This window comes from Sus scrofa, chromosome 1 (assembly GCF_000003025.6).
Source record: "Sus scrofa isolate TJ Tabasco breed Duroc chromosome 1, Sscrofa11.1, whole genome shotgun sequence".
NCBI classification, from domain to species: Eukaryota; Metazoa; Chordata; class Mammalia; order Artiodactyla; family Suidae; genus Sus; species Sus scrofa.
The window spans coordinates 188,567,345-188,583,269 of record NC_010443.5 but is presented as its reverse complement, the minus strand read 5'-3'; the positions used below and the strand labels follow the sequence as shown (position 1 = coordinate 188,583,269).

The 15,925-nt window shown below is 43.4% G+C and overlaps 1 protein-coding gene and 1 long non-coding RNA gene across 2 annotated transcripts in view; both read left to right on the top strand.

The window, feature by feature from the left end:
* On the top strand, positions 744 to 3,254 carry GPR135 (G protein-coupled receptor 135). Its single transcript, XM_021102702.1, has one exon. It carries the CDS (start codon positions 836 to 838, stop codon positions 2,321 to 2,323), a length of 1,488 nt encoding a protein of 495 aa, XP_020958361.1. The 5' UTR covers positions 744 to 835; the 3' UTR covers positions 2,324 to 3,254.
* LOC102167425 overlaps positions 6,376 to 15,925 on the top strand; it is a 90,090-nt gene continuing 80,540 nt past the window's right edge. The window contains exons 1-2 of the long non-coding RNA XR_002347112.1: positions 6,376 to 8,120; positions 12,044 to 12,125. This is a non-coding gene — a long non-coding RNA (uncharacterized LOC102167425). The remainder of the gene's footprint in view (positions 8,121 to 12,043; positions 12,126 to 15,925) is intronic.

The following is a 15,925-nucleotide window of genomic DNA, read 5'->3' as shown; positions in this document are numbered from 1 at the left end:
ATCAGAATCACCTAAGGGGTTTAGATTCTCGGGCCCACCCTTGGTAATTCTGGGAGTCAGCCAGTCAATATCCATTTGAATAAGCCCACTATATGTTCTCAAAGTGTGGTCCTTGGACCAGCATCATTACCACCAGCAGCTTGTTAGAAAGCCAATTTCTCGGCCAGGACCCCAGACCTAGTGATTCTGAACCTCTGGGGTTGGGCCCAGCCACTTAGGTTTTAACAAGCCCTCTTGGTGATTCTGTTGCATGCTAAAGTTTGAGAACACTTTGTTTAAATTTTCTGCCCCCCCACCAAGTTTAATGTCTCCGGATTTGGATTGTTTTCCACTTAAGATTCTACGAAAAGCACACACACCCCCTCCCTGGGCCTTCCCCTAGGACATCTGTATCCAACAAGGGAGGTTGAGAGTGAACCCTTGTTGAATTTGGTCATCTGTATGAGGGCCAGTCCCGCTTCATCTAGCCGGGCAGGGTCCCTGAGGAGGTCGACGTAGCACTTGGAAGCCCAGCTCCCTGGCTCCCTGGCTCCCCAGCTCCCTGGCTCCCCAGCTCCCTAGCTCCCCACCTCCAGGACAGGTGATGTCCTGGAGCGGCTTTTCGGGGAGTACTCCGCTGGCCGGCGGCCCGCCCCGCGCTCCTGCGTAAACACGCGGTTCCCTGGGCAACGCCTGGAACGCATGTCAAAGGCTTCACTAGGTCCCGGGCGACCGCCACCCCTCCGGCCAGCGCGACTCCCGGCAGAGGTCTCTGGCCCCAGCCCCCACCCACCTCGGGCTGGTGGCCGCCTGCCCTGGTGCGGGATGATTAGACCCGCGGCAGCCGCGGGACCCCATGGAGGAGCCGTCGCCGCCGCCGGTCCGCCCGCTAGTGACCACGGCCTTGTCGGGCAGCCCACGCCCCGGCGCCCTCTCCGTGGCCGGCAGGCCTGGAGGGACTTCCTCCGCGGCGACGGCGGCGGCCTTGCTCTCCTTCAGCACTGCGGCGGCCGCGGCGCTGGGGAACCAGAGCGTCGGGGGCGGGGGCGACAGTACTGGCTCCTGGGCAGGCGGCGGCCTCGGCGGGCGCGGGGCGGCGGGGGCGGTGGGGAGGCTGCCACTGGACACCGAGGCGGCGCCGCCGCTGTCGCAGGGGGCGGCGATGGCGGCCCAGGCGCTTGTCCTCCTGCTCATCTTCCTGCTGTCTAGCCTGGGCAACTGCGCGGTGATGGGGGTGATCGTGAAGCACCGGCAGCTCCGCACTGTCACAAACGCCTTCATCCTGTCCCTGTCCCTGTCGGATCTACTAACAGCGCTGCTCTGCCTGCCTGCCGCCTTCCTGGATCTTTTCACGCCGCCCGGGGGCCCGGCGCCCACTGCTGCCGCCTCCCGGCCCTGGCACGGCTTCTGCACAGCCAGCCGCTTTTTCAGCTCGTGCTTCGGCATCGTGTCCACGCTAAGCGTTGCCCTCATCTCGCTGGACCGCTACTGCGCCATCGTGCGGCCACCGCGAGACAAGATCGGGCGCCGCCGCGCGCTGCAGCTGCTTGCGGGAGCCTGGCTGGCGGCCCTGGGCTTCTCCCTGCCCTGGGAGCTTTTCCTCGGGCCTCTAGAGCCCCCGGCCGCGCAGAGCTTCCATGGCTGCCTGTACCGGGCGTCCCCGGACCCCGCGCAGCTGGGCGCGGCCTACAGCGTGGGGCTGGTGGTGGCCTGCTACCTGTTGCCCTGCCTGCTCATGTGCTTCTGCCACTACCACATCTGCAGGACCGTGCGCCTGTGGGATGTGCGCGTGCGGCCGCTGACCACCTACGCCCGCGTGTTGCGCTTCTTCAGCGACGTGCGCACGGCCACCACCGTGCTCATCATGATTGTCTTCGTCATCGGTTGCTGGGGGCCCTACTGCTTCCTGGTGCTGCTGGCCGCCGCTCGGCAGGCCCAGGCCACGCAGGCCCCCTCGTTCCTCAACGTGGTGGCCGTCTGGCTGACCTGGGCCAATGGGGCCATTAACCCAGTCATCTATGCCGTTCGCAACCCTAACATTTCGATGCTCCTGGGGCGCAGTCGTGAGGAGGGCTACCGGACTAGGAACGTGGACACTTTCCTGCCCAACCATGGCCGGGCTCAGCAGGCCAGAAGCCGCAATCGTTTTCGAAACCGTTATACCAGCCGCCTGGGGGTCTGCAGCTGGATGTCTTCTTCCAACCCGCCGAGCGGCGCGGGAGGGGACGTGGCCATGTGGGCTTGCAAAAATCCAGTCGTACTTTTCTGCCAGGAGGGGCCGCCAGAGCCTGCAAGAGCCGCGGCCAAACAGCCTAAATCCGAAGCTAGGGATACCAGCCTCTAAGAAGCGTTGGGATGCGCAGCTCGTGAAGGCAAATTGTCACCAGCGTCATATGACACAGGATTCCGGGGAGAATCGTGTATTTCGTAAAGCCAAACATTTAAGAAAGAGACCTAGGGGAGAGGTTTACCAAGACAGTGACCCTTCCTTCAGAAGTGCCAAAAGCAATGTAAAATGCAAAAATTAAAACTATATTAAACCACACAACCAAGCGTTGTGAACTGTAAGTGCCAAAAATGACAAAAATAAAATTCACAATTATTGAGAAGCTCATATTACAGGAATCACACTGTGAAACAAAAAATCATTAAATGCAACTGGTGTCTGTTCAAATATATAGTGTTTCAGGAAAGAATGGAGACCTTAAGAATTGCTTGAAGGCCCCTCTAAATCACCAGCATTCAGCAGAACTTAAGATTTCTAGAACTTGCACCTCTGACACATGCTTTGAGTACTTAGGTTAGGAGTAGAAATTTCTTATTCTTACACACTTCGCACACTTCGGTGCATTTCTTTCCCGCCCCAACCCCCTCCCCCACCCCCAATCTTTGGGTGAAATTTTAAGTTTATATCCACCTAAAACCATTTTAGGATTTTGAAAAGGTGTTTTCTTACTATAAAATTCAACCATTTGAGGGACAAATAAAAGCAAATAAAGTGTGGCTATTTTAAAAAGTATTCCAAGATTATATTTATAAATTAATGGCCCCCATCTGACCCCTAAATTATCTGCCTTGGAAGCTTTGAGACTTGAAACTTAGTCTAACCAGCAACTTTTGTTTCTAATGATTTAGAGTTGCCACTCTCAGAAAGCTTTCCTGGTCTTAAAAAGATAACTTTCATAGTAGAAAAATCTTTGCTTTTGAGATAAATTTGATTTTTGATGCAGCCAAAAATGTAATTTGAAGTCAAGTTGATTGAATCAGGTAAGTAATGCATATATACATATATGACAGCACTATAAAATAACAAGCTTGGCTAACCTATGTAGCTTTTAGCTAACCAAAGATGCTTCCAAAGAGGAGTTCAGAAACTATCTTAAGAAGTGGCTGCATTCTTGGAATAAACAAAGCTCTCCAAGAAAATCATGTTCTCCTACATTTGGAAGTTTGGGTACATCTGTTTAAAAAATAGTCACTTTATAGACATGACACTTAAAATAATGTCTTTATTTGAAAGGAGATTGGCTGTGGGATTATTATATATAATGGAGTATTCATAACAGGCATAAAGTCTGAGAGGTACTTAAGTCAAGCTAGAAATACCTTCAGAAAGTTGCGAAGCAAAGACACTTTTAAAAAAATTTAAAGCACAATTCAGGATTTGTGTGGGTAAAATTTCTCACATTAAATGCCACTGTACATAGAATCATTTACTGGAAATTTTAAAAGATGTTCTCGTGTTTTGCTCTCTTTTTTTCCTCCATCTTGCCTCTCCTTTCGTCAATATTTCACAGCTTTAATTGAATATGTCCTTTAAATTGGATATGAAACATGAACTCTCATATAAAGATTTTAATGTGAAATGGCCACCTTTTATGAAGGATTTAAAAATCTTTATTCTTGATTTTGTGTGTGTGTGATAGATGGGTATATGCCATTATTTTGTAATCAAAAATGGAAATATATGATTCTTGCCAGAGTTAAAGATGTTTTAATTTTTTTACCTTTCTCAAGGCATCACTGCAACCAGAAGTTTATAAATTATCTGCATATATTTTCCTACACTCGCTGTAGTCAAAGTAGATCAGATCATCTCTCCTTAGCGCTCATCATAAAACCTACACAGGCAGAGCAGCTGAACTCACGTTTAACAGATACCCTGTTAAAAGCAAAAATAGTTGTGTATTTTTCACACCATGAAAAAATGAAAGTCATGTCAGATATTTAGGGGGAAATGAAAGGTATTATAGAGCAAGAATTCAGCAACTGTGCATGAGGCAGAAAGAGATCTTAGAGGAAGGAGGTGAGCATGTTGCAAAATGGGGTAGTGCCGGAGAAGAACTGAAGGAAAGCATTTAAAAATAAACATAACATGGAATAAACCTGCCCCAGTGGGTGAAGGGAAAATCCATGAGATTGGAAGTGACAGGTAGTGGCATGAAGGACTTTAGGCAGAAAAGGCATTCTCACCTTTCACTTCTGGTGGCAGGGGGAGGAAGTTTTAGGACAGGGGTGGCTTAAGGAGGACATTGTTCTGTTAGTGGTTCTAAAAGTTGTAGTTAGCAAGAACTAGAGGGGAGAGAAAGTTGCTAATAAGTTACTAAACCATTTACAGCATTGTGTTTGTTTTTAAGTTTGAAACTATACAGTGGGTCAGTGGTAGAACTAGAACTTGAATCTCAGAGCACCATATTCCCTTCTCTTACCACCACAAAGATCAATGGATGGAAACTAAGGATAAGTTATGGTACCACCCTCACCACCATCATCACCATCACCACCACCACCACCAGCACCAGCACCACATACTGTTTTTATTTCAAACTTTATGTAGGGCAACTTCCTGGCTGCTAAAGTAACTAAAAGGTAGAAATCACTATTCCTGCCTTAAAAGGGCAAACAGCCTAATTGAGGGCTTTGTGTTTTAAAAAATTGGCCACAATCCGTTTGCCTGTGGGGAAGAAAAGGTGTAGCTTTTTCAGAAGTGGTTATCAAAGAGAGGAGATGGATTTGGAAACAAAAGACATGTAGATAAAGGCCAGGAACCAATCTGGTCCACTTGTAAACACTTAGGGACAAAAATTAGTGCCTTGAATAAATGTGAAAGAATGACTCTCAAATAAATATGACTTAGGCCTTCCTCATGACTTTTTAGGAAAAGGGGAAATAGTAGCTAAGCTGTGCAATATTAGGATGTATTAAGTATTGCTTAATACATAAAGGCCAGAATGTAATCTCATTCTGCTCTCAGTTTGAGTATTTCATTTAAATTAAAAAGTCCTACTCAGCATATATTATTAGCATATTATTAGCTCATTTAATCCTCAAGCAACCCTCTAAGTAGGGGGAGAAGGAGCTATTATTATCACATCACCCATTTTACAGATTAGAAAACTGAACAACAGAGGTGCTATGTGATTTGTCTAAGATCACACAGGAAGTAAGTGCTAGGAGTAAGACTTGTACAGAGCAGATTGGTGCCAGAAGCCCAATCTTTTTTTTTTTTTTTTTTTTTTTTTTTAGGGCCGCACCCACAACATATGGAGGTTCCCAGGCTAGGGGTTGAATTGGAGCTGCAATTGCTGGCCTACACCACAGCCACAGTAATGCGGGACCCAAGCTGCCTCTGTGACCTACACCACAGCTCATGGCAATGCCGGATCCTTAACCCACTGAGCGAGGCCAGGGATCCAACCCGCATCCTCATGGATATTAGTTGGGTTTGTAACTGCTGAGTCATGATGGAAACTCTTAGAAGTCCTATCTTAACCACTGCATGGTACAGCCTCTCTAATTTGTAAAAGATAATGGGGAACCTGGAAAAGAGCTTGGGAAGATAAAATACAATTGTCAAAGGGATGGGAAGTGGATATAAAATTTCAAAGAAAATATTTGATTTGAAAACAGCTGTATAAGGTGTGTATGTGTGTTTTAAATATTTGAAGAGATTTTGAGAAGTTATGTTTTGGTGTAATCCTAGCCCTGGATGACTCCAATCATGGGTCTTCTCCATTCCGGCACCAGGGTGGCTGAGCACAGCTGGAGGAAAAAGCTAGAATCAGGCCAATTAGTACTCTCTGCACCTAGAATCCCTTGCCTCAGCCGGCCACCAGACCCCGCCACCCTGAACCTCTTCTCTCTCTCTCTCTTATTTATTTATTTATTTATTTGTTTGTTTATTTATTTGTCTTTTTGTCCTTTCAGGGCCCGCACCCGTGGCACATGGAGGTTCCCAGGCTAGGGGTCTCATTGGAGCTGTAGCTGCCGGCCTACACCACAGCCACAGCAACACAGGATTCAGGCTGAGTCTGTGACCTACACCACAGCTCATGGCGATGCGGGATCCTTAACCCACTGATCGAGGCCAGGGATCAAACCTGCAACCTCAAGGTTCCTAGTCGAATTCGTTTCCGCTGGGCCACGACGAGAATTTCTGAACCTCTTCTATTGTCAGCTCACCTTTTCTGGCTACTTAGTGCTCCTTCAAACTTCCTCTACTCAAACTTTAAAGCAGTTCTTCCCTCTTGGAAGATTATTTTTGCTCCCGCTTCACGAAGAGAATGGAAGCCATACTTTCATGTTTTGGCCACCAAATGGAACAAACTAAACTGGATTTATACTAGTGCTCGGCTCTGTCTTCTCAATAGTGAAGAAGCTGTTCCCCTCGCCAGCCTCAAGAACCTCATGCTACCAATTATCTCCTTTCCACAGTATCCTTAGCCTTTTCTGAACCAAATTCTTTCCATGAGCATGCTCTAAGCCCTCACTTAAAAGGAAAAAAACAAAACTTCTCCTATTTAGCCACCCATTTTCTCTCCCTCAGCTCCCTCCCTTTAGCTAAACTTGTCACAAGTGTTGCCTACACTTTAACAGACCTAAATTCTAGTTCCAAATATTCATGGTGCAAGAAAGTCCTCTCTGTGCAACTCAATTTTTTCCCAATCCCCCATTCTGCCACATGGCAGAGACTTGAGATGGCAGGATCCAGGCTCTCCGGGCTTTTTTGGCACCAAAGCCCAGGTGAGCACCAGTATTCATTGATCAGCCATCTGTGCTGGCATCCCCTAAGGCCCCATCAAACTGTCGGGTCACATCCACAGCAGGCTGCGTGAATGAGCCCCACTTAGTCTGAGAGGACCCAGCTCTAGCTTTAGACAACTTTAGGGCACCTCTTTGGATGCAGGAAGATTTGCTCCATTCTGCACCAACGGAGGGCTGCAGCAACCCTTATAATGCTGTCTAAAGATTTTTTTAAATTATTTTTTAATAATATTGATTATTTGAAACTTTTTTTTTAGTATTGTTGGGTCAATTAAAATGATCCATAAAGTAGGCTTGGAGGGCCTATGTATAGAAGTGAGAATCTCTGTGACCTGCTCCCCAGTGAAACAAGTGGAGCTGATGAAAATTACTTAAAAAGCAAGCATTTGAAGTCTCTAGAGATTGTCTTAAAAGTGAAAGCATGGGTGATGGTCAGTCATATCCATTTCATCTGCTTTCACTAATCAAGGGAGCTTTAAGACTTGCAGGTTCCCTGCAGCATGAGGCCTACAGAGCAAGGTGTTTGCCTGAGTTATTGTTCAGGAACTTGGAGTCAGCTGCCTCTCGTTTGCACTGAGCCACTTAAGAGTGGGTGGGACCACCCGCTCTCCAGTGAGGCCTATGGGAGTGTGTGCTCCCTGACCTTTTGATGTCAGAGGCTGGAAAACCACCCTGAGGTGGTACAGAGGCCTGTAGGCCAGTTACGCCTGCGCAGAGCGATGACAACATACCTTTTCCCAATCACCCGCCCCGCTTCCCACGCCCCCACGCCCCCCACGCCTCAGACCGCCCTCCATCTTTATTCGTTATCCCAACAATACCCAGGCGCTGAACTTTGGGAGGCGGTTTTGAGGTTTGCAATTGTCTTCTCGCTTGGCTGCTTTGCGAGAGCATTCTCTTTTGCATCACATCTCAGTGCCTCGGCCTTTGGCATGCTGTGAGTTGGGCAAGACCAACCTGGTTCAGTAATGAGAGCGTGTAGCAAATGACGAAACAGTAATGTAAGAAAGTCTCCTATCACTCCGTAAGAAGAGCGAGAGCGTGTGGAATTTGAATTATAACCCACTTCAGGTTATGTGATGGAAACTCCACTTCAGGTGAGTACAGCCAAGAACCCAGGGCTCCCCCTTTCCCCAGCTCCAGTCCAGCACTGGGAAGAACAGGTAAGGAGAAGCTTTAATCTTTCTAGCTGCATGTTGCAGAGATTAAATCCCAGGTGATTGCAGTCATAGGGGTTGGATGTTCTCTTCTGCCTGGCCCCTCTCACAGAGTGGGTGCTTAACCTTGGGGCGGCATGCTGGGAATACTGGGGCCGTGACTGTCCCCACCGGGCTCCATGTTAGGAAAGATTAAGAGAAGCGGAGAAGATGGGCGCCCACTGTCCCCACTCACTGCCCTGCTCTTAAAGCAGAGTATCATTCCAAAAGACGCAGGCACTCCAAAGAAGCAGACTTCTGTCCTCACCCAGCTTCAGAGCAGTGCTCAGGTATTGTGGTCAGTGGTGTGAATCTGAAGCTGTCCCTAGAGAACTAACTGAATTTGAAACAGAGTGTAGGGAATTCCAGTTAGTATAAGGGCATTCCTGGAAACATTGCATTTTTGGTGGTAAGCAATTAAGGGGGGCCTGGTATCTTCTTTAGAGATCCAAGCTAAACTGTAGGTCAGCTAGTTTACCAGAGAAAATCAGGGAAAGTGATGGAAATAATATATCATTTGATGAGCAATTATACTTCTCCCAAAGTAGTTTATAGAAACATTCGCAAATATGGGCAGAGCTTTAGATACAAAGATGATTATCACTGTTTCAACACTGGAAATTAAAACACCCAATAATGGGTAAATAAATAATACATTCTTACAAAGAGATACTATGTAGTCATGAATTCTTTTGTGTATATTTTAATAAGTTGGGAATATATTTTATTTTCTTTTTATGACCACACCTGTAACATATGGAAGTTCTCAGGTTAGGGCTCAAAATCAGAGCTGCAGCTGCTGGCCTACACCATAGCCAAGGAAATGCCAGATCTGAGCCTCGTCTGCACCGCATTTTGCAGCAATGTTGGATTCTTAACCCACTGAGCAAGGCCAGGGATCAGACCTGCATCCTCATGGATACTAGTCTGGTTTTTAATCTGGTGAGGCACAACAGAAACTCCAAGAGGCTCTTATTTTAACTTAAGCACGATTCTGAACTTAAAGTTCTATGTAACACCTACTTTTTTTGGTAATGAATGTGCACACATAGAAGAAGACTAGATATAGCAATTCCTGTCATGGCACAGCAGAAATGAATCTGACTAGTATCCATGAGTTGGCAGGTTCGATCCCTGGCCTCGCTCAGTGGGTTGGGGATCTGGCATTGACATGAGTTGTGGTGTAGGTAGCAGATGAAGCTCAGATCTGGAGTGCCTGTGGCGTAGGCCAACAGCTACAACTCCCATTTGACCCCCTAGCCTAGGAACCTCAATATGCCTCTAGTGCGGCCCTAGGAAGCAAAAAACAAAAAACAGAAAGGAGTTCCTGTTGTGGCTCAGTAGTTGACAAATCCGACTGGGAACCATGAGGTTGCGGGTTCAATCCCTGGCCTTGTTCAGTGGGTTAAGGATCCAGCTTTGCCGTGAGCTGTAGTATAGGTCGCAGACACAGCTTGGATCCCTCATGGCTGTGGCGTAGGCCAGCAGCTACAGCTCTGATTAGACCCCTAGCCTGGGAACCTCCATATGCCGTGGGTGTGGCCCTAGAAAAAGACAAAAAAAAAAGAAAAAGATTAAATATAATAAATATATCATAATGTTAACAGTGGCAGGATTGTTTTATATTTCTGGTTGTACTTGTATTAGTTTCAGAGGGCTGCCGTAACAAAGTACCACAAACTAGGTACCTTAAAATAGCAGAAACTTTCTGTCTCAAGTTCCTGGAGGCTAGAAGCCTGAAATCAAGGTGTTGGCAGGGCTGTGAACCCTCTATACTTGTAGGGAAACCACTTTTCTCTTTCTCGCTTCTGGTGGTTTCCTGGTACTCTCTGGCATTCTTTGGCTTGCAGCTGCATCACTCTAATCCTGTCTTCACTTCATCTTCCCGCTGTGTTTATCTGTGTGCTCAGGCTTCCCTTTTCTTAGAAGATCGGTTCTACTGCATTAGGGCCCACCCAAATCACCTAATCTTAAAAGATTACATTTGCAAAACTCTATTTCCAAATTAGGTCATACTTACAGGTACCCAGGGTAGGTCTGAACACAATTCAACCCATAGCTGTACTGGACTACATTTTCCAAATGTTCTACAGTAATTGCACAGTCATTATCAGGAGTGGCTAAGGAATCCAACTTAGGGGTCACACTAACTAACCTCCACCACTTAATAGCTTTGTGACATTGAGCAAGTTGACCTCACAATGTTGCAGTTTCTGAGAGTGTAAAAAGAAGGAGAATAAACACTACCTTAGAGAATCGTGTCTGTGATGTGCTTAGCATAGTGCCTGATCCTTAGTAAACATTCATAGTAAATGCCCAGCTATCATTATGGTTGAAAGAACAATAACAGACAAATGCTACAGAGAGAAAAGTAGGACAAGGATTGAAAAGAAAAAATTAGAAGGCAATTAGTGACTGTAATGAGTTGTTTTGCGAGCCTGCCTGTAAAAGACACCAGATACTTTAGTGGAAGCGAGAAACTGAAGGCAGCAGGTAGAGGCCAGTCTCTTAAGGATTTATATTGAGAGTAGAGGAAGACAACCAGAGGATACATGGAATGAAGTTTGTTTTATATTAATTGGGGTGTTTAGAACTTATTTAAAGATAAAGAGGAATATATGGATAAAGAGAAAATGAAGGTAAAAAGACAGTGAAAATTAGGTATTGAGGGGGATAGGTAGTCAGTTTTCTAGATAAGTGTTTAATATTCAGAAATTTGAATATCAAGGATTTTTAAGGCTTTTTTTTAAAGGGCCACACCTGCAGCATATATGGCAGTTCCCAGGTTAGGAGTCGAATTGGAGCTGCAGCTGCCAGACTGCACCAAGCCACAGCAGCACAGGATCCAAGCCACATCTGTGACCTGTACCACAGCTCATGGCAATACGGGATCCTTAACCCACTGAGCAAAGCCAGGGATTGAACTTGCATCCTTTCAGAGACACTGCTGTGTCCTTAACCTGCTGAGCCACAATGGGAACTCCTTGAAGGCATATTTTTATTTTATAATTTTTTAACCCTGGAAGTTTACCACCCGTCCTTTTTTGGGGAAAGATTTAGTTACTTTAGTGTAGCTTTGGGTTAACAGTAAAGTTGGGAAGTAGGTACAGAGGTTTCCCGTAGACCCCTTGTCTGCACATGCATATAGCTTGCCCCTGTTGTCTGTATCCTTATGTGGACTTGTTACAATTGATGAATCTACATTGACACATCATTCCAAGTCCATAGTTTATATTAGGGCTCACTCTCAGCATTGTGTGTTTTATAGGTTTGGACAAGTGTATGATGACATGTATCCATCATGATAGCATCATATGGAGTAGCTTCACTGCCCTAAAATCTTCTGTGCTCCACATTTTCATCCCCCAACCACCAACCTCTGACAAGCTGTGTCTTTTTACTGTCCCCTGTACATTTGCTTTTTCAAGAATGTCATATAGTTGGAATCATGTAGTATGTAGCTTTTTCAGGTTCACTTTCACTTAGCAATTATTCATTTAAGATTCCTCCTCATCTTTTCATGGCTTGATAGCCCATATCTTTTTAGCATTAAATATTATTCCATTGTCTGGATGTACCACAGTTTATTTTTCCATTTACCTACTGGAAGGTGTCTTAGTTGCCATTTCTATTTTGGGAATAATGAATAAAGCTGCTATAAATATCCATGAGAAGTCTTTTGTGTAGATATAAGTTTCTAACTTATTTAGGTAAATACTAAGGCACATGATTGCTGAACTGTAAGGTTAGAGTATATTTAGTTTTGTAAGAAACTGCCAAACACTCTTGCAAAAAGACTGTATCATTTTTTCTATTCCCACCAGCAATGAATGAGAGTTCCTGTTGCTGCACATCCTTTTCAGCATTTGGTGTTGTCAGTGTTTTCGGCTTCAGCCATTCTTATAGGTATGTACCTGCATCTCATTGTTTCAATTTGCATTTCACTGATGACGAGTGAGGTAGAGCATCTTTTCGTATGCTTATTTGCCATCTGGATAGCTTCTTTGTGTCCTCAGATCTTTGGCCCCTTTCTAAAATGGGTTGTTCATTTTCTTATTGATTTTTAAAAATTCCTTGCATACTGTACATAAGTCTTTTATCAGATGTGTCTTGTGCAAATATTTTCTCCTAGTTTGTGGTTTGTCCTTTATCTCGATCTTTTCAACACTTTTAAAAAAACTTATTAATTTGACTGTTTTAAGACTATGATGAAAAGACTGAACTGTTCATATTATTAGGAGTATTACCTCTCCTTAAGGGGCATTTTGGAAATTGGGGAAGGGGGGGTCATTTTTATTGTCACAATGTTACTGTCACTTATTAAGTGGTATCCAAGGGTGCTGAATATCCTGAAAATCATATGAGAATACTGCTTGAAAAAGAATTGTCCCACATCCCATACAATTATCAAATAGCCCACTAAACATCAAAGTAGCTAATAAATCTATGAATCATTATGTAATTTTATAACTTCTGATCAAGTCTTCATAGAAACTCAGTGTTGTAAACATGTTTTAATATATCCTGGGAAGTTTATTTAATTGCAACTATTTTATAAATAAAAAAAGTATGCATGTTTTAGATTTTTATTGAGCAGTATTCACCATTTAAGAGAACTACATCACAATTTGCTCCACTTCTTAAGGTAATGAGCTGTGAAGAAAATAATGTATCACTACATTTGTAGCTATTGTAATCACCTGATTCTACAGTTAGGCTTAAACATCTCCTTCATTGTTTACTTTGTGATAAATTATCAGCCACACAATAACATGGATGAATGCTTGGCATTTTGCCCAGAGAAAAATCTGGATACAAAAGAGTACATGTTTTATGACTCCATATGAAGTTCTAAAATAGGAAACATATATTGTGAAAATAAATTTCTGGTTCTCTGCAGAGAGTCCCCACACGTTCCTTCGCTATGTCTGTCTTTTCCTTTAAGCTCAGCATAATAGGTGTTTTATGCTGTTTGAAACTTTTAATCTATTGGAAGTTCTTGATACTGCTTCTAACTGGATTACAGTTTGTATTTCCTTTCCTTTTTTCCCCCCCTTGTCTAGTTATCTTTGGTTATATGTTTGACACTGAGACAGTGCATTGTAGATATGGATTTTTGTTTTCCTTTAAAGAATATTTTACTAAACTACTAGTGGATCTCTTTTCTCTTTTTTTTTTTTTAATCTCCTTTCAAACTTTGAGCCAGTCTAGTTTGGTCCTTAGTCCTAGATTATGACTTATTTTGAGGCATGATTTTCATTGTCAAGTTATGGTCTTTGTTTTGCCTTTAAACAGCCAATATGCTTTGTGAAATCTCTCCACTCTGGACTATCACTCCAACATCATTCAGTCCAGTATAATTTCAGGTGTCTGTGTTCCTTCATCTCCCAGTTCTATAGTAGTCACTTTCTTAGACCTTGTGGTAGTTTTTTTTTTTATATATATATGTACACATATGTTCTATAACAAATATCTATGGGAGAACCCCCATGCAGACTTCTCCCAGCACATAACTCCTTTTTTCCCCTAATACACTGGTTCTGCAAATGCCAGTCAGGCCAGCTGCCTTGAACTCTGACCTCTACATTCTCAGCTTGGGAAGACCACCTTTTCCTACTTGGGCTCTGCTATGAAAAATAGCCAAAGGCAGAAAGATGGAATAATTTATAGAATTCATATGCATAAAGGGCTCTTAGCATGATGCCTGCTCAGAATAAATGGGCAATAAGTGCTGATTTTTATCATGAAATCTATATTTAATACAATTTATAGCTGCAAGTTTCATTAAAGAAAAATATATTTAGTAATCTCATTTTTGAAAAACAACCTTGCACTGAAATCTGAAAATATGTTTATTAAATAATTCTAAATGATTTTTTACAAAACAGTATAATTATAGGGTTCTTCAGTTAAATAATTGATCCCATTATATTTTTAAAATACTCTTATATTTTTAAAGTACATGATAAAAATAAACCAAAAAGAGCACTATTTGGGGTCTCTGTTGAAGAGAGGGGCAGGTCCCTCCACTTGACCTTGGACTGAGTAAAATCATTGACCTATTTCTTTACTGTGATGGACTCTCAGCTTTTTCAGGCCTGTTGTCTGGGAGGTATTGTCTTTTTTGCCCAGTAGCCTTGGAGTGAGGCCTGAGTTCCTGGTCTGGGCCCCTGAAAACATACTGTGATAGGAATAGTTCTAAATGGTATGTTTGAGTAGTTTTAAAAATTTATATATATGGAAAAATTCAGTCAAACTGTAAGCCAGTCTTTACCTTTTCATTTTTTATTTGTCTTTTTAGGGCTGCACCTGCAGCATATGGAAGTTCCTAGGCTAGGGGTAGAAACGGAGCTGCAGCTGCCAGCCTACACCACAGCCACAGCAACGTGGCATCCAAGCCATGTCTGCCGCCTACACCACAGCTTACGGCGATGCTGGATCCTTAACCCATTGAGCGAGGGCAGAAATCAAACCTGCATCCTCATGGATATTAGTCGGGTTTGTTACCACTGAGCCATGAGGGGAACTCCTACCTTTTCTCTTTTAATCATAGTGTTATATTAGCTCTTTTGGATTTAGATACATTTTAGTATTTATATACTGTTTTATCCTTTCCATATATGAATGAAGGAGTGGAGGATAATCTTATATCACTGCTCCCTAGTCCCTGACTGTTGCTTCTTCAGCTGGATCTCCCTGTATCATCAGTCAAGACAGCAGAAGCCACTGGAATCTAGCAATTGTTATTAGGTTCATTCATGAAGTTGAGCTGCCTGATCTGAATGGCTGGTATCTCTTTCCTAAAGCACTGGGCTTTCTTTGTTAAATTAGGCCACCTTTATTCTCAGAAATAAGCTCTCTGGTTAAAAGTGGAGAAATAATTTCTGCTAGATCAAGGCAAAACACACACCCAATTAATCTAATGTGTTTTCACGGGTCCACTATGTGTGCCAGTACCAAAGTCAACAGTCATCACTCACCTTGTTGTCTTCTTCTCCTAAGAACTTAACAATCAACTTAAGGGGGAAAAAAAGTTACCCCTGCTTTACTTTTAGCTATAAGGATGACAGACAAAACAAAGGAGAGAGAGCAGAGTTCACTCTTCTCTGATAGTCAAACACAGGCAGGTACATATTTTCTTGGGAGCACTAGTATGTATGCTGCCACTGTGAAGGGGGAAAAAATTAAAATAGCATTTTACCTGTCACTTGACAGACTGAAGTACTATTAACTCCCCACAAGGGGGCTCCATTATCAAACAATTTTCAAAGAAGGAACTGCATCAACCATTCTAAGAGGGGCAGGTTTAAATACATTTAAATGAAAAAAAAATTTTTTTAAATAAGTACACTTAAATGCTTTGACATTCTCATTGATTACAGTTTGATTCTCATTATAATATAATGTATCATCTTAGTGCCATGCAAAGTTAAGGCAAATGTATCATGTGCTACCACCCATAATTTAAATTAAGCTGAGTATATAGAATAAAAGTCTTTTTTGTGAGACAGAGATGGTAGAAATATGGTAATTGCTAAAAAAAGATTTAAAAGGGTCTGAGTTACTACATTTCATTTAACAAAGTTGTCACATAGGTTCAACTTCAGCCAGGTCAAATAGGAATAACCATTGGCTGAAATTCTTTCCCTTTATAAGGCAAAACGTTATACCTGTTTAGTAGATAGTTGCTCAATCAGTAACACATA